Source organism: Exophiala viscosa (assembly GCF_022695815.1).
Source record: "Exophiala viscosa unplaced genomic scaffold EDD37scaffold_12, whole genome shotgun sequence".
In the NCBI taxonomy this organism is placed as follows: Eukaryota; Fungi; Ascomycota; class Eurotiomycetes; order Chaetothyriales; family Herpotrichiellaceae; genus Exophiala; species Exophiala viscosa.
In genome coordinates this window covers 417,189-433,303 of record NW_026944364.1, presented here as the reverse complement: position 1 = coordinate 433,303, position 16,115 = coordinate 417,189, and the positions used below count along the sequence as shown (strand labels likewise).

General features: G+C 51.5%; 9 protein-coding genes across 9 annotated transcripts; 4 read left to right on the top strand and 5 right to left on the bottom strand.

Annotated features, from left to right (window-relative positions):
- Positions 1 to 638: 638 nt before the first annotated feature.
- On the top strand, positions 639 to 1,614 carry EDD37DRAFT_640518 (uncharacterized protein). The gene has a single exon (XM_062817250.1). It carries the CDS (start codon positions 859 to 861, stop codon positions 1,519 to 1,521), a length of 663 nt encoding a protein of 220 aa, XP_062666498.1. The 5' UTR covers positions 639 to 858; the 3' UTR covers positions 1,522 to 1,614.
- Positions 1,615 to 1,698: 84 nt separating this feature from the next.
- Positions 1,699 to 2,748, bottom strand: EDD37DRAFT_653667 (putative zinc-type alcohol dehydrogenase-like protein C16A3.02c; the record flags this gene model as incomplete). The annotated part of the gene is made up of 1 exon (XM_062818600.1): positions 1,699 to 2,748. The coding sequence occupies one exon, from the start codon at positions 2,746 to 2,748 to the stop codon at positions 1,699 to 1,701; it is 1,050 nt and encodes a 349-aa protein (XP_062666497.1).
- A 371-nt stretch (positions 2,749 to 3,119) lies between these two features.
- On the bottom strand, positions 3,120 to 4,264 carry EDD37DRAFT_162071 (uncharacterized protein). The gene is made up of 3 exons (XM_062809746.1): positions 4,071 to 4,264; positions 3,338 to 4,001; positions 3,120 to 3,278 (listed from the first exon to the last, which is right to left on the bottom strand). Exon 2 carries the CDS (start codon positions 3,838 to 3,840, stop codon positions 3,484 to 3,486), a length of 357 nt encoding a protein of 118 aa, XP_062666496.1. The 5' UTR covers positions 3,841 to 4,001; positions 4,071 to 4,264; the 3' UTR covers positions 3,120 to 3,278; positions 3,338 to 3,483.
- Positions 4,265 to 5,171: 907 nt separating this feature from the next.
- On the top strand, positions 5,172 to 5,639 carry EDD37DRAFT_612821 (uncharacterized protein; the record flags this gene model as incomplete). The annotated part of the gene is made up of 1 exon (XM_062815395.1): positions 5,172 to 5,639. The coding sequence occupies one exon, from the start codon at positions 5,172 to 5,174 to the stop codon at positions 5,637 to 5,639; it is 468 nt and encodes a 155-aa protein (XP_062666495.1).
- Positions 5,640 to 5,986: 347 nt separating this feature from the next.
- Positions 5,987 to 8,225, top strand: EDD37DRAFT_162038 (uncharacterized protein). The gene is made up of 2 exons (XM_062809745.1): positions 5,987 to 6,392; positions 6,448 to 8,225. Exons 1-2 carry the CDS (start codon positions 6,333 to 6,335, stop codon positions 7,891 to 7,893), a joined length of 1,506 nt encoding a protein of 501 aa, XP_062666494.1. The 5' UTR covers positions 5,987 to 6,332; the 3' UTR covers positions 7,894 to 8,225.
- Positions 8,226 to 8,434: 209 nt separating this feature from the next.
- On the bottom strand, positions 8,435 to 9,710 carry EDD37DRAFT_160722 (RTA1 like protein-domain-containing protein). The gene is made up of 3 exons (XM_062809734.1): positions 9,257 to 9,710; positions 9,129 to 9,189; positions 8,435 to 9,073 (listed from the first exon to the last, which is right to left on the bottom strand). Exons 1-3 carry the CDS (start codon positions 9,573 to 9,575, stop codon positions 8,536 to 8,538), a joined length of 918 nt encoding a protein of 305 aa, XP_062666493.1. The 5' UTR covers positions 9,576 to 9,710; the 3' UTR covers positions 8,435 to 8,535.
- A 657-nt stretch (positions 9,711 to 10,367) lies between these two features.
- Positions 10,368 to 11,691, top strand: EDD37DRAFT_161308 (glutathione S-transferase domain-containing protein). The gene is made up of 3 exons (XM_062809741.1): positions 10,368 to 10,825; positions 10,881 to 11,164; positions 11,222 to 11,691. Exons 1-3 carry the CDS (start codon positions 10,797 to 10,799, stop codon positions 11,563 to 11,565), a joined length of 657 nt encoding a protein of 218 aa, XP_062666492.1. The 5' UTR covers positions 10,368 to 10,796; the 3' UTR covers positions 11,566 to 11,691.
- EDD37DRAFT_161543 (uncharacterized protein) lies at positions 11,365 to 12,744 on the bottom strand. The gene has a single exon (XM_062809742.1). It carries the CDS (start codon positions 12,549 to 12,551, stop codon positions 11,817 to 11,819), a length of 735 nt encoding a protein of 244 aa, XP_062666491.1. The 5' UTR covers positions 12,552 to 12,744; the 3' UTR covers positions 11,365 to 11,816.
- A 674-nt stretch (positions 12,745 to 13,418) lies between these two features.
- EDD37DRAFT_659638 (trehalose synthase (Ccg-9)) lies at positions 13,419 to 15,854 on the bottom strand (the record flags this gene model as incomplete). The annotated part of the gene is made up of 6 exons (XM_062819054.1): positions 13,419 to 13,769; positions 13,823 to 14,282; positions 14,337 to 14,801; positions 14,859 to 15,134; positions 15,186 to 15,580; positions 15,690 to 15,854. 6 exons carry the CDS (start codon positions 15,852 to 15,854, stop codon positions 13,419 to 13,421), a joined length of 2,112 nt encoding a protein of 703 aa, XP_062666490.1.
- Between the last annotated feature and the right edge of the window lie 261 nt (positions 15,855 to 16,115).

Below are 16,115 nucleotides of genomic sequence, written 5' to 3'. Positions count from 1 at the left end.
GGCATCCGCTGTCGTGAATCAGCTTAACCTCGAACTTGTGTCTTCAGTCTGCGCCCTGTCAGACAGTGCCACTTTTTCTGGAAACAGCCTCGTCGTGAAACGTTCAGACAAGCTGCTTCGGTTGTATTGACTCAAAGACTAGAAGTGCCTCAGATTTGACGGACGTTGATCAGTCGAACTCCGTCTTATCTTGGGTAGAGAAACCGTTGCATTCTCACTTAAAGAACCGTGGTCTGGGCATTCGTCGTGCATTGAAAAGTCTAGTCGAGCCACTATGCCGTCGACATTTTTCTGATCAAAGATGACCAACTTCTTTGGGCTCTGACGCTCCCGGCTGAATCATGGTCTGTCGAAAGTTGTTCTCCTCGCTTCATGATTCCATTTGCAGAGAGACCACCTAGAACAGTCCAAATCGACCAGCGCAGGTAGTGACGATTCAGCCGTTTCTAGAAAGTTTAGAAAAACCAAGAGGAGCGATCAGTGTCAAGAACTACCCAATGCCGGGACGGTCCTTGTGCACGTTGCTTGTTTGAAGACAGAAAAGAGAAGTGTGGGGAATCCTGGTTCGTCGTTCGTGACGTACCGGGCACTGGTAACAAGATCGATCTCAAATCGAGACCGATGACGCCAATGTTTGGATCCTCTCGCCTGTGCCCGGTCGTGAATTGCTCACAGGGTCATCGGATGAGTGATTCCACGGTCACAGGGTGGAACCAGTAAGGACAAGGGTACGTGAGCGTGTATATATATGGCTTGCGACCCCTTGCTCGCGGTAGACATGGAGATATATACCAACCAAACAATCTGTTAACAAGCACTTTCGTATCAATACTCAACCAATCTACCACATAAATCAAAATGTCTGAACAATACTCAACTGGCGGCTCCCGACAGCCTGCGACGTACAACGCAGTGACTGGTGGCGGTGTGCCCGAGACTGATTCGAGTCAACCGATTGCACACGGTTGCGGTCTCGAAGGTGGCTCGTCTTACCAAGGGACTCAGTCCGGCTCGAACAACTATTCCGACAATTATGCCCAAGGCTCATCTGGATTGGGCTCATCTGGATTCGCTCAAAACGACGGATACCAAAACCAAACCTCGAGCCGTCTGCCTGAAACCGACTCGTCTTACCGAACGACGGAGTATGACTCCAACAACTATTCCAACAACGACTCTTATGGCTCATCAGGTTTGGGCACGAGTGACAGAACTCAAGGTCAGACTTCGACATTCTCAGGCACCCAGACCGGCTCAGGCCCGATCAACCATTCGGACGACTCGAACCCATTGAACGAGCATCACCGTCCATCAGTGGCCATGGATGGTCAACAGGGCGTTGATTCATTGGAGGGCGAGACTAACATCCGCCGGGCTGGTGACTCACAAAACGCTCCAGGCAAGCTGGGCGACACCGGCGAGAGTCTTGTTGGTGCTATGGGATTTGGAGGTTCCCAGGTCGGCAGACCAAAGGAGGATCAGGGCATTGGAGAGAAGATTGCAAACTTTCTGGGCGTTTAGATCTATTAATACCCTGTCGCAAGTTGGGATGTTGCTGAAGTAGTATCATAGATATCCCTTGACCTGAAATTGATCGGTTCTGTACAATAAAATGTATTCAAACATACAATATCCTTGAAGACTACCGCTCCATATGCGCTGATGCAAACCTCAAACTCCGAAGGAAATGATATACCATCATTCTTTGGACCACGCACTCTTTAGTGCCTCGGATGAAATCTCGACGACAATCTTGCCCCTGGCCCTCTGAGTCTTTAATCTCTCAATGGCCTTGGGTGCTTGGTCGAAAGGGAACTTTTGGTCGATGACCGTCCTGACCTTGCCCTCCTTCATCCATGCAGCTACCTGTTCCAACTCCTTGGGTCTGGCTTGTGCGAAGAAGCCTGTGGCCTGGCGCTTCCCACCGCCGAGGAAGCCAGGCCAGAACTTCCGCTTGATCGTCTCCCAGATCCGGGGTAAAGAGAGTTCACCCGCCACAAACACGTATAGGGCGCTTGGCTTGGTGTACTCGTGACACCTCCAGTACAGCTCCATGTTGTGGCCAACATTGTCCACGACGTGGTCATAACTGTGACCCGTGGCTTTCAGGGCATCGACGACGTTCTGTTTGCGGTAATCAATGACCTCGTCTGCTCCGAGGCTTTTGCATAGCTCGGCGTTGGCACTGGAGCAGGTTGTCGCCACATAGCAGCCTAGTGTCTTTGCGATCTGGATCCCGAATATGCCGGTGCCGCCACTGCCTCCGTTGATGAACACTCGATCGCCTTCCTTGACGTGCGGCACTATGGTCTGGAAAGCTGTGAGGCTGGCCACGCCGAGGGTTGCGGCAGATGTCGGGTCAAGGTGATCCGGAAGCGCGACTATTTGGTTCTTTTGGGTGGTGGCAAATTCAGACAGTGCGCCTCCGGCCATTGGGTTGGTGCCTGTCACGCCATAGACCAGTTGGCCTCGTTTGAGGGTCGATCCTGCGGGTGCTTTCACCAGATACCCGCAGAAGTCGAGGCCAGGCGTAGCCGGCTTACGGATGAAGAAGCGGTTGATCAGCGGGTTTTCGGCTGGCTTGTAGTCGATAGGGTTGAGTGCAGTGGCGAGGACCTGTACCAAGTACTGTTCGGGACCCGGCCGAGGGATTGGGACGGAAGAGTTGAGATGGAGGTTCTTCTCGAGCCCGCCCTTGGTGCTGGAGTATTGCCAGGCTCTCATGGTCGAAGGGGCTTTGCCGGGCATTTTGTCTGAGATGGCCGTCATCGATTAGATGCCGGGGAATATGCTATAATATAAATGTGAGAGCAGCTAGCAAGGACGGATGAGCCACCTTCATGATTCTGACTCTTCTCAAGAGACATATATACTCATTTTGGTCGGTGACCTCCCATCGGACGGTCGGAGGGTGCGTCAAGTCATGTCCGCCCTCGCCGCCTACAATATCTGAAACGGAGAAATATCGTGCCGCCTATTGACCCCTTGGCACATCTTAGGTCTCACAGCTTCCCTCTTTCCTGCCACTCGCATTGTTTTATCTGCGCCCCTGTTGCTTTCTCGGAGGCGCCTATGGAAAAGTCATGATGTCGTTGAGGAAGAGATTGGAGTGAAGTTGTGCCGAACACTGATGGCCGAATATTTCATTGACTCTGTCTGAGCTAACAAGGCTGGTAGGGGCACCTGAGGGTATGCAGAAGATTAGGTAAGCTCCACCAGTGCAGATGTGGTAACAATGGCTACACTACGTGAACCAAATCAGATCAGTCGATGGTAGGCTTCTCGTCTTCAGCCCAAATTACAAAAGCATTCGTATGCTGAATTCTTTGTGGGCTGCATACATGATATATTCATGCAATTCAATTCGGCTATCGTGTCACTCTGGCAAAGGTCGAAGCCTCCAGGAATCAACTCCATGCGTATCTGAGTGGCAGGGAGTGCCGGACTATCACGAACATAATATCCTCGCAACAAGCGACGCTTTTACTTGAAATTGACCCAGAGTTTCCTGATCTTGCCATCTTCAGCAAAGGTAATATCCGTCCCACTGAGCACTGGCTCCCCTCCAGACGGTCCGAAAGTCCAATCCGCAACGATCAAGCCGTGGTTTTCGACCGGTTTCCCGGCGGCTTCGAAGCCAAAGTCATTACCAGCCATCAATTCCTGCATGCGTGCCTCCAATCCGTCATACCCGGTGTTGACACGATCGGCCTCGTACATGACGATGTCGGGATGGAAGATCTCCTTCGTGGTCTTGATGCGCTCGGCATCGTCGCGAACGGCGAATACAAAGAGACATGCATTTGCGAGCTTGAGGTTTTCGGTCTGACTTGATGCCATTTTGCGCAAGTATGGACGGGAGTAGGTATGAACGGGGAATGAGAAGATAGGCGGCTGGAGAGGTGAAGCTGAGAAATGATGGTCCTGGACATGTGGATTGCTGGTCCGTCTTTATATGCGCACTCATCTTCGATTCGCGGTTCGATACTTTCTGTTCAGCTCTGCTAGTGAGATACGGATGTAAGCACGGCACACGAGAAGCAGCAATTCCAAATTCAATTTTGACGTACTTCCAGCTCACTCAGCGACCTACCGTTATCATTGACACAGAAGAGAAAGGGAACAGTCTTGTTGCAAGTGCTCGTGTTCGTCCCTCCCAGGTGAAGGCCAAGAGCTATCTAGACTTGTTTGTGCAAGTCTTTGACCAACCATCAATACAAGCAATTCCGCCTTGGGCTTGGCGATTTGGCTGGACCGGCCTCGTTACGAGAACTGGAAAGTGCAAAATATTGGCCTAGAGCAAAAGGACCGCGACATTGAGATGAATGGTATATCGAAGGACCTAGCTTCGTGGGATTTCAGGTGCAGCGGTCATGCTCGAGGCATAAAGCCGCACGTTGCGGAATACGTAAGCTGGCATATTGCTTGACAAGGTCGACTTTCGGATGCTGACATGCTTCGGCCCACACGTCGTCGGAATGGAAGGCTTTTTGGAGCGTTGCAAGCCTCGGACAGGCATTTCCGCCATGCAGTAAGCAGTGGAGAGAAAATGGAGTCTTTGACGTCTTATTTAGTTGCGTCAAACGAAGGAGTCGGTCGGCAAGGTCGTCGGTAAAGCCATCATGTGGAGAGGTAATCGTCCTTAATAAGCAATGACATGGTGCTTTTAGGCGTCAGATCTCCATGGCTGGATGAAGTATCGTTTACGATGCATCCCGTGGACGGGACAGTATTTTCCTGAGTTTGCAAAAACTCGCTCTTGTAGCCACGGTCGCACTGATTGATACAAAACTCACAGCCTACCTGATTGCTTATGAGCATGAACTCCATGGAGATTGAAGCAGTCTCAAAGCACTTGCTGTGCACGCGGCGAGGACGACCAGAGTCTTCGTATTCGGACTTGGTCTAAAGGAATACGAAAAGCGGCGGAACGAGTGAATATCGCTTCGCTTCTGTACTTCGTATGTAACAGCTTGGCATTCCGAGGATCCCGATGTTGTTTCGTGCAAGCTGTCCAGCCAACGTGCCCAGTCGGACGGAGTAGGGATGTGTCCCATATCCAAGAACGTATTAAAGCTCGATCAGTCTGGCTTTCTGATGTCGCTGGTCAGTAGTACTTCGTAGATTGGCCAGAGTGTGTTCAGGTTGTTCCTGACCACTGCCGCCGAAAAATGGCCGGCCTGTTTTTCACACCATCCCTCCTTGCAAAGGGTACTGCTACCTTCTTCGGCGTCGTCGAGATCATTTTTGGCGTAAGGGCAATCATATGGCCATCAAGTTTTGCAACAGCCCATGGCTTTATTCATCTGAACACCCAATTCAAACGTGGGAGCACTGAGGATTTCAGTCCGCTGGTCAAAAGCTCCGGTGCACAACATATTGCGTCTGGTCTCGGCTTTGTAGCACTGTGCTACCTCAATGACATGAAAGCTTTGGGGATGTGCATGTGTGCCAGCTCGATCGCTGGGTTTTTGGACGGAGTTGTGGTTCTGAATAGCTTGCCAGCGAATGGAGAATCCCAGAAGAGCAAAGGAAGTTCTGCAGACTCGGAAGATGAGGCAAGGAAGTCTGGTTGGGCTCATTGCATTGCCGCGGCTCTATGTGGTGCGACAGGCGCATATCTCCTGACTTCCATCTGAGTAGCACATCTGAGGAAGGTACGACTGGTAATCCCAGGTCACAGAAAGTGACTGATGCAGGTTTATTCCTGCCATCAAGGTTGCACGTTCCCACTGCGTGTCGCTCGAAATTGCTCAGGTCCGGAAACGACAAGCCACGAACATGTTTGGAACTCTTGTTCTTGCCTACGGCTTGCGACAAATTAATGTCTGTGTATGTATTCGAGCGCACGAAAGGGTCAGAGGATCTGATCGCAACTGGTCACAGATTGATCGAAAAGCCCTTTGCTCGTAAAGCAAGAACGTTAAGTTTCGGGATCAGCATTTGGGCGAAACCCGTCATTATGTATTGATTGGCGTTCGCCTTACAAGGCCAAGTAGACCCTGAAGCCACACTTACGGGCGTAGAGTGTTTATTTACAGGCATTCCACCTCCGCATTTCCAGGCTCCGGCTCTCGCAACTTCAATCCCAAATCGGGAATAGGCCTTAATCGCCGAGCCTCGAGCAAACAACCTCTGTGGCGTCGATTTCGGACCAAGCATGTCACTGGGAAGGGAAGTCTTGACGTACACGAAGCAGGCTGTGGAAAGGAATTGCTTCTATCATACTATGAGTGAACGGCGGGAGCAATGCTCTGAAGCTATTCAAGGGCGGCCTTTGCGCCTTTTGGCGACAACAAGGTCTCCCTCAATTCTTCCATCTGCAACGAACTATGGTCGGCATACCAGGAAGATCGGAAGGCTGCACTACATGCAGGCGAAGGAAAGTGCGGGTAAGCTCGGCCACTCAACTCAGCATGTGGCACATAGGGACTAAGCCGGCTTCAGTGTGATCTTGCGAAACCCTCATGTCAAAGATGCACCTCTTCACAGAGACAGTGCGAAGGTTACGAGAAGTACCCAGTCTTTATCAACCGCGGCCAACAAGGGCTGCAGAAGCGTAAGCGCCTCGAGGAAGCAAGGCCAGCACAATCCAGGCACACCGAAATGATAGCGCCCGCTGTAACATCTCCCCACAAGCAACCTTCAATGGCGTCTTCGCCTCCATGCAGGTACCTCCTTGAAGATCAGTGTATCTCAGTCTTCTGGGATGGCTTCTCAGCCAGATCAGTCACAGATTCGAGACCGGCATCAGATCCAGCCTGGTTGCACCATATCCTTAACATTTCATCTCCAGTGGACACCTTACGACAGACACTGCTATCCTTGGCGTACACTCGCCTTGGTAGGTTGAACGATGACCCAGCAGCCGTCCTTCGAGGCCAACAAGTGTATGGCCAAGCCCTGAAAACAATGCAGCAGGCTCTTTACGATCCGCATTGGTCGCGACACGACGAGACTCTAGCCGCCGCACGATGCATGGTCTTATATGAATCTTTCGAGTCGACCTCGGAGAGCATGACCTCTTGGTTCAACCAAATCGGCGGAGTGGCGCAGATCATCGAGCTCCGCGGCCCTCAGAATCATCGCAGACCACTTCAGCGGACCATTCTCGAATCGATGAGGTACAATGTCATGATTGCCTGCACGATGCGTAGAAAAGACTCCTTCTTCGCCCAGCATCAGTGGCTGACCGAGCCCTGGAGAGACGACATCAAGAACCTCGAACAAAGATACATTGATCAGGGGTTCGTGCTGGCAAGCATGCTGGAGAGATCAGACGCCCTGTCGCAACGGAATTCTTGTGATGAGTTTTCAACACGACGAGCCGTCGTCGACATATTGCGCCGACTCTTGGACGGTCTCTCAAACTTACAAGCTCTGAGTCAAGAACTTGCAGAAGTCGAAGCTCAATATGCACGCTCAAAACCAGCAGGGTACAATGTGAAGGAATTGTGCACTCCTCAGACCGGAGAGGTTACAATTGCCGTAGCATCAGCCACAATCATGGCGCTCGAGTTGTCCTACGCTACGCTTGCAGCAGCTTTGGTCAGCCGCTACACTAGCAAGCTACAGCTCGACCACGACGACAGCAGCATCTTGGCTGGCATTAGGCCATATCTGGACCAGAGCCGCAGATTGACTCTGTCGAGGCAACTTCTCCAAGATCTGGAGACCTGCCTAGAAGGAAGGAATCTTGACTTCACAAGAGGCAGATTGATACTCCCGTTGAATGTTGTCCGGTGGGAGCTCAGAGAGTATCCGGAGGATAGTGCTAAAATCGGGGAGCTTTTCGACTTTGCAACAGCCAAGGGCAAGTATCGTATTGCTCGGAGCGTTCTGAAAGCGGGTACATCACCACTGCCGGACATTGTGCTCAATGCAAAGAAGTAGTTGTGAGAAGGATGTAGATAGAAAAGATTCGTGCCACAAATATGTGGCTCCATTGTATTACTTGGCCGTGTCTGTGGTTCCTCGTATCATGAGTAACTGATAGAGAAGGTTCGGCCTTGCGCCCTTATGCTCGACATGTTCGTCCATGAACAACACCAAGAAAACAAGATCAATAGAGAAACAGTAGAGATCAGTAGGGACTTAGTAACACTAGTAGATTCGTAAGGACTCAGCGAAGGATCACTAATGGTTGCTAAGGGGTCGATAAGGGATTATTGAAGACTTAGTAGAGTAGAATTAGGGCTTCAAATACAGTGCTCTTGGTGACGACCGAGAAACAGTAAGTAGTACAAAAACAGTGGCTATTATCGCAATAGTAAGGCTCAAATGTCTATGACTCATAATATATCTTCCCCGATCAGACAATATACGTTCCTCTAACAGAGAAATCCAGCTAAGAAAACCAGTATCAGTATTATCATGTTTCTTTCCGTCCAGTGACAAACACCTCGTGTCGTGATCACATATATATAGCAGAACTCATCCCCTTCTGCGGACAGAATTCAGCAATAGCACCCTCAGCAGTCATATACCTCGGGGTTTTGACCGGTTGGGCAGATATACCCGTCAGATTGAGGTAGCCTATGCAGCTGAACACTCGGAGCCACGAACGTCCTTTTCGTGGTTGGTCAAGTGCTTTTGGTCGCCCTTGAAGACGGGACCAGGGTGAGCGACGATCAAACAGAACGTGGCGACGATGACCGGCACGGTCTCCAACCCAATGAACAGAGGCTGGTCTCTCAAGGCAGCGCTCGTCCGCGAATATCCGTCATTGAGCTCGTAGACACGGTAGCAGCATCTGGCCAGGATCAAGAGTGTCGCGGCCGAGAGGAAGCTGACGAAGATGGTGAATCGGGCGGGGATGCGGGCGGCCATCCAGACGGCGCGGGAACGGATGAAATAGTCGACGGTCAGGATGATGAAGATTGTCAGGGTGGCGACTTGGAATGATAGACCGGCTAGAGCGATGTTGACGCCCGCTGACGATGGGCCGTTGGCGCTGGCGGATTTGGCGCCGCCTATGGCCTGCAAGATCAGGCTGACTAGGTCGCAGGACACGAAGGCCCAGTAGAATATACTGGGTGTGAAGCGGGAGTGCTTGACGGAGATGTAGTTGACGCTTGGGTGTGTTAGTAATTGGGTATCGCAGAGACGAAAGAAGTTATGGCACTCACATTTGGAAGAGTGTGACATAGATTGCTGCGGAGAAGAATACTGGACCGATGGTGATTAAGACTGTGTCGTCAATGTTAGTATATTGTCATAGTGTGTACGAGGCAGGCGCGTTGGCGAGGAACCTTACCGATCTGGATGAGAAAGCCCGGTCGCGCGAAAGGGTTGTTGTACAGCAAGATTCTGCCGATGTAGCCGATGATCTCGTCGATGGCGCCTAGAATCATGATGGTCATGAAGCCCCATGTTTTGTAGCGCCAGCCCAGGAAAGCCTGGACGATGATGCTGATGATGTAGAGGGCGATGATTACACCGCTGAGTGGCAGAGACGGTCGGTAGCCATAGACGCTGAGGTCCACTGGGCAGATGGACACCGTACAATTGTTGTCCTGGCCGCCTGCAATGTACGTTGTGCCATTCACAATGTAGTGTGGTTCTCCCGACGACATGATGATGGTGTCTGAGAGGGGGTGACTGGGCAGAGAGAATGGAAGAGGTTGCTTTGAATGTCTTGAGCGAGACTTGTTCAGAAGTTCCAGTCAAGGATTGCTCAAGTGACTCAGGTTGAAGTTGTTGTTTGTTTGGCTGTGATCTGAGTGAGAGCACGACTTACCATAGCAGGGCACACGGCTCTTTTTATAAACACCACTGACGGGGTTATGTTATAGATGCACGCGGCCACGTGTTCCACGTATTCAGACGTGCCGCATTCCAAGCCATCATGCGCATGGAGTACAGCGTACGATCGCGTATTGAATCCAGGGGGCCTCAGTCCGAGTTGCGTGGAGCAAGGGGGTTCTAAGCACGTAGAGCATGGAAGATAAGATGTGATCGACGGCAGACATCGACCATATTGGCTCGTAAAGGACTATAGCTTCTGCATGACAGTTCATCATAATGCACTGACTGGTTGAATTCTGGTGTATCAGTGGGCTGTGCTTGCCGTGATACCTCAATAAAGTCTGCCCGAAAGAAAGGTTAGATTGCGACAAGGGCAGATTGTTAGGCCGACAAGAGTACAAAGTCGATATATCCATGACGATGATCTGCAGAAATACGAGATCGATGCCCGGGGTAAATGGTATTCGGGTCGTATCAGTGTTGGAGCCGCGGAGGGTCGTGCTCCACTGCAACGTGCGAAAGGCTCAACGGTCGGAGCATCCCAAGGCCGTTCTCGCTGTTTATACGAGGCTGAAGAATGAGCCTCTCGCAACATACGCCCCGGATCAGGTAATACATACGATGGGTAAGTGCTGCACTAGAGGGACGTTCCATCTGTCATGATGCATATCAGGCAGCCTACTGAGCCGCAATGCGATAGAGGTGAGCGATGTATGTCACTGAGGCTCATCGGCCCTGGATGGAAAACAATAAGTCCGAAAATTGAAATCTGGAAGCATTGCGAGCATCTCGGTCAGCTTCTTAATGTGCTTCCTTGTATGCAAGTTACAAGAGCGCCAACATAGAAGAGGATACAAAGATTGCGCGCGGAGATGTTGCTTTACGAGGCTCTGCGGGGAACCAATGTAGTTGATGTCATTGAGATACGTATGTCGTTCATCTGCAATATATGTTAAGCTCTCTCCGTACTGTTCTCCGTACTTTGGACATTAGTGCAAAGTTCCTTTATACTTGGACAGATCCCAGTCAATCGCTCGCTGGAAACGAAAATGGTCCTCAAACTGATTTCTGCCACTCCGTAAGTCGGAGCCGGGTTCGCCTCGTCGTGTTCCCATCTGACTAAGAGCTGCAAGGTCCCCCTACGCTCGGAAGGTGCGGATTGCATTGGCGGAGAAATCAATCCCCTTTGAGCTTGTCACTGAAGTGCCATGGGACAAGACAACCCAGACACCACAATATAATCCCTTGGAGAAGCTACCGGTCCTCATTGACACTGAAGCCAAAGACCCCGAAGATGGCTCAGTATATGAGTCGCACTTCATTCTAGACTGGATCGAATACAAATATCGAGCGCCGGAATATGTTAGTCTGACCCCGGACACGAGGGACGGCGAACTATTCGCGAAGAAAGTTCAAGGTTTGACTCATCCATCCTTACCCAGCCCGTAGTGAGGCTGACCCACCATGACCGCAGTCATCGCAGATGGCGTGTGCGACGCGTGCGTTTTGATGTTCTTCGAGAAACAGCGGTCGTCGCCCTCTGAAGAATGGACATCTCGACAACGACGCAAAGTTGACGGTGGGTTGAAGCAACTTGCAAAGTGGGCTGGGGATAAAGAGTTCCTTCTCGATGACAAATTCACCATGGCCGATGTTGCCGCAGGTTGTGTACTGGGCTACCTCCGGGTACGGTTTGCTGAGCACCCCTGGCAAGAAACCTATCCCAACTTGAAGAGGTATAGTGATGGTCTGGAAGCGAGGAAATCTTTCAAGGATACTGTCCCGACGCCGCAAGATATAAGCGACAAGATCGTTTGATCGGCCGAAGAGGTGACTGCCGGAAACTGCTGCCTCGTCCGATATAGTCGTGATGAGGTTGACGTGAGAGGCCTGCCCGTCTGGACCGCGGCGTCGGCTGAGTTGCGGTAACTTTTGTGTCCATGCGAGCCTGTCTGTAGATGGAGGTTGTGCTGTGGCAGTTGACTAGGAGCCGTTCGGCGCCTTCTCTTCTCAATGTGTACGCCAGCCGTGGTTGCCCGGGGATTGCTCTCCTGCTAGCACTGCTTCGCTCACGTCCTGGCCCAATACATCGGTGGCTCCTCATGTTTCGACACTGATTGTGCACTGCCTCCGCCCGTAATCATAGGCGGATGATTCGATATGATTGGTACACTCTTACTCCTCCCGTGGTATGCCATGATAATATCGTCCTGATCGGCCTCGACGTCAGGCTGCCGCTGGCTCGGCCGCTGCCTCTTCTTCATCCTGACCCGCTCTCGGGCGAACTTCAACTGATCGAGCGTGACCTTGACTTCATGCGTGTCCTCGTCCTCGGGCAGCCTGGCCAGTTTCTCTTCAGACCCAGCAATCAGTGTGTCTAGATCTTTCTTCTCGGCGTCCAACTTCCGTAGGCGTTGGCATTCTTCTTCCCACCAGAACAGCATGCTGACAAGCTCCTTCTGGCGGTAGATGTTCAACACCGCGAGCTGGTGCGTGAACCTCGGTCCAATATTGTATGTATTCACAGTCCCATCTTGTTGGCTCAGTATCTCGCACTTTTTCAAAGCCTTGTGCACACGCTTGCTGACACTTTCCGAATCGACAACTCCGGCGACGTAGAAGGAATGCTCGTCGAGGGCATATGGGTTCTGAGAGGCAATCTGGTGCATGTAGCACATGTCTCGGCGGTACTGGTCCAGGGTGTCCGTCCGTATCCTCGACTCGTCTGCGAAGAAATTGGGCACAGCGGCATGGGCGAAGCGAGTGAAGGAGAAGCCTAGAGAGCCATTGCGTTTGCGGTACATGGTGGGATGGCCGTTGTCGGGCTCACTCAGTGACAACTTGGTCGACAAGTGAGTCTGCCCGACCTGAAAGCCGACGAGGACCAGAGGACGGAGCTGGACCACAAGCACTCAAACAAAGTACGACCACGCAATATTGTACTGTAAAAGTCAATCCAGGTGTTTTAGGGGTCCGATCGCCCTTACACATAGCGGACCGAGGGCCTAGACAGGTGAGATGAGGGGAACAAAATGACTGGGTTGTGTAGAGGACCCAAAGAGGCCTAGACAGCTTGCTTGCTGCACATGGGCATCATGACAAAGCCACCAACTCACACACATGGTGAAAATGCATCATGATGATCCGTGAGATCCGGCGTCTTGGTAAGACATACCACGTTGGCATGCTGAATGCAGCCATTGGCAGGCCGCCCTTGGCCCCCAAAAGACAAGAAGAAACCATTGCTCTGGGCAAGAAGATCTGTCGAGATTCCGGATAAGTTATTCAGGAACCTACCAAGACGAAATGGTTGTCTGATGATGTTACTTGCTGAGCCCCAAGTTAGGTCATCGAATCGAGCAAGGAAAGCTGTCACCACCCTAATCGTGATCAATCTTGCGAATGTGTGCGATTGGCCAAACACAAAGTACTTTCGCGGGTACAGTACTAGCAAGGCTGTGGGATATCTCACTATGGTATCACTGCTCTAGCTGTAAGGTATACGAAGCATCGGCAGCCCATGACCGCTATCCTCTTGAACGACACTGCTCTTTTCGCTTCAACCCGTTCTGTATTTTCTACCATTCCTATCTTCTCTACCTCATAGCTCTGTTTGAACGCTGAACCCGTAAGACTCCCATACCGACCTGGAAAGGAACTGATGTGATCGATCACGTCGACAGGTGTCGAGGTAGACGTGGTTCACCCTCTTTGTATGGCTCGTTCGCCGCTTCACGAGCCAGATCATTGATCCATCTCTCATTCGGCTTGAGCGACTCTCCACCAGCCACAGACGAGGCCAGGAACATCCAGCTGAGAGCGTTGCCGACCGTGTGCACCTCATCACTGACATGGTGCATGGCGTAGTCGCTCATCTTCTGGTACAGATCATGATCGGTGACGAGGTCGTACAGATGCTTCGCCACAGCTTCGTGATCGCCTCTCTCGACCAAGTATCCGCTCTTGCTATCCTCGACTTGAAGTGGGATACCTCCTGCGAGTGTCGCAATGATAGGCTTGCCCTGTTTCAAATAGTCAGCCTCGTATCGCCTAATCGTGTCTACTTTGTGCTCACCTTATGCAGCGCCTCAGACACCTTAACCTCGAAACCTTCACGGGTGGAAAGTTGTAGAGCCACGGTGCATAGCGACATGATGGCATTCAAAATCTGATCGCTCGGTCCTAGTCGAACAACCACAATATCGTCCACAAGGTCCGAGTGATGCTCTTTGATCGTATCCATCGTCTCATCGTAGATTGCAGTTCCATCAGGATCATCAATCGAGCTGTGACCGCAAATGACGAGTTGATGGGTCGGCGCCTCTGGATTCTCCTTCATGAGCTCCCGGTACCGCGCATAGCTTTTGATGACGTCTGGAATGCCCTTGGATGGATCAAACCGGGCGACTTGAGTGAAATATCCTCGTTCAGGGTATGCGAGTTGAGGCAGATTCTGCGACATACATGCTTGTCTCAGCACGTGTAAGTAATATTGCAGGTCCCAGTGATCCATCGATTTGTTCAAACCGTCCAACCTAGGTTACCCGTCAGTTACTTGCCCCAAAGAGGTTGTGCAGAGTAAGGCTTACCAATCAGTGGTTGCAGGAAGCCATCCCAAAGTCTCCTTTTTCACATCAGGCGGCACAAACGAGCGGACAGGATGACTGAGGAAGATGTCTGCCTGCTTGATGCTGGACCACATGTTGCGCCAGACGTGCTGTGCCGCGCTGCCGTCCTTTAGCACTAGATCATCGCGGACCTCAATATGACATCGGAAGATGATCGGGCGGTTGGGTGCCTCCCTCTTTGCAATGGGAATGAGCTCAGGCATTTGAGGGTCGTCAATGATGATCACATCGGCGCCTCCGTCCTCGGGCTTGCTCAGCGGGCCATCACCGGACAGCCAGAAGCGTACCGCGTTCTCCTGGATCCACTCCTTGATCTTACCGAGCTGTTCGTCCGTAGCACGAACGTCGGGGGGAACAGCACCCTGAAGGATGTTGTGGTTGGTCTTTGTGATGCGGAAGACGTCTGGTCTTGGCTTCGGCACGAACCTGGAAGTACTTTAGCACAGGTCACATCGATCGAGCTCGGAAGCATGGAGGCTATACCATTCAACGTTCACGCCCTGTTGAGTCAGAAATCTGAGGAGTGCATGACGCATAAGCGCAACACCGCCGCCCTGTGGTGTGGCACTGAAGAAGGCAACTCGGAGGTTACGATCCTTGACATCCTTGATGTGCTTCTGCACCGCTCTCCAGGTCGGCTCTCGAACGGACTTTTCGTATTGTTCAAGAGTGGTCAATTGTATCATGCCGGCCAGATCGACCTCGACTTGGTTCTGATAGTTGATTGACAGTCGTGGTTGCTTTGTTGGCGCAAAGAACCTGTAAACCTTCAGTCAGCAGTATCCTCACTGGGAGCGTCTTTCGACATACGTCAAGCATTTTCTTGCAGCCGAGTCGGCAATTTCGTCCACGGCGATCAGTCTCTTCTGCGCCTGTGCCTGCTTGATTGGAAGAAGTGGATTCGACTCAAGCACAAACGGGACGATGTCCAATTCTGCCCAAAGTCTGGAGCAAAGGGTCGGACTCTTCTTGAACAGGTCTAGAGTGACACCGGCTCCAAGAAGCTTGCACAGGTGCTCCTTTCTGTAGGCGAATAGTTCACTGATGATATGATCGGCGATCCAGTCGTTGCCGTTTTCCGCTTTGTCGTCCAAGGATATGCGATGGACGGCAAAGTCGATGCTGTATGTGCCATCGTGGATTGCTACACCAATCTTGAGGGCATTGTCGGATTCTTCTTGGATGGCTACACCGGCCCAGAATTCCTAGACAAAGCAAACCACCTGTTAGACTCGTTGACTACCACGAACTGCGGCTGTACAATTCGGTTCTCGGGTGCATGGCGACAGCACGTCAGAGTGTGAATAGACCTACACTCAAGCTAATGCTAGCGTCGACACCATCAGGCTGCTTTTTGCTGACACTGATACTTTGTCTTCGATGATATTCGGGGACTTGTGCCACGAAGTCCCGGTGGACTTCAGTTGAATGTCTTCGGTGCTGGTGCTTTCTGGGTGATGTAGCCTCTGGTCCTGCCATGATTCAGAAAGGCTGCGCACGGAGACAGGTGTCTTGGAGTTCAGGCGATGGCGATATGGTTGTTTATGAATGAAGAGGTGTGAAGCGCAAAGCTGTAGGGTCAGGTATGAATTATATTCGACTTCGGGATCGTCAACGTGCAAGTCAGAGCTTTGATCTCGGGATACTCGGCGCACGCCTAAGTTTTGGTCGCTCTATCTAAGCTTTGAAACGATCATGGGCAGAGGTTGGCGACGAGTGAGCTGACTTGACATCACTAAC

Bases quoted from the DNA above. Each gene is read 5' to 3' on its own strand.
- EDD37DRAFT_161543 (XM_062809742.1), bottom strand. From the start codon at position 12,551: ATGTACCGCAAACGCAATGGCTCTCTAGGCTTCTCCTTCACTCGCTTC.
- EDD37DRAFT_162071 (XM_062809746.1), bottom strand. From the start codon at position 3,840: ATGGCATCAAGTCAGACCGAAAACCTCAAGCTCGCAAATGCATGTCTC.
- EDD37DRAFT_640518 (XM_062817250.1), top strand. From the start codon at position 859: ATGTCTGAACAATACTCAACTGGCGGCTCCCGACAGCCTGCGACGTAC.
- EDD37DRAFT_161308 (XM_062809741.1), top strand. From the start codon at position 10,797: ATGGTCCTCAAACTGATTTCTGCCACTCC. The intron at 10,826-10,880 runs GTAAGTCGGAGC...AAGAGCTGCAAG, and splicing joins AAACTGATTTCTGCCACTCC to GTCCCCCTACGCTCGGAAGG. The intron at 11,165-11,221 runs GTTTGACTCATC...CCATGACCGCAG, and splicing joins ATTCGCGAAGAAAGTTCAAG to TCATCGCAGATGGCGTGTGC.
- EDD37DRAFT_160722 (XM_062809734.1), bottom strand. From the start codon at position 9,575: ATGTCGTCGGGAGAACCACACTACATTGTGAATGGCACAACGTACATT. The intron at 9,190-9,256 runs GTAAGGTTCCTC...TTGACGACACAG, and splicing joins GGGCTTTCTCATCCAGATCG to TCTTAATCACCATCGGTCCA. The intron at 9,074-9,128 runs GTGAGTGCCATA...AACACACCCAAG, and splicing joins TATGTCACACTCTTCCAAAT to CGTCAACTACATCTCCGTCA.
- EDD37DRAFT_162038 (XM_062809745.1), top strand. From the start codon at position 6,333: ATGGTCGGCATACCAGGAAGATCGGAAGGCTGCACTACATGCAGGCGA. The intron at 6,393-6,447 runs GTAAGCTCGGCC...AGCCGGCTTCAG, and splicing joins GCAGGCGAAGGAAAGTGCGG to TGTGATCTTGCGAAACCCTC.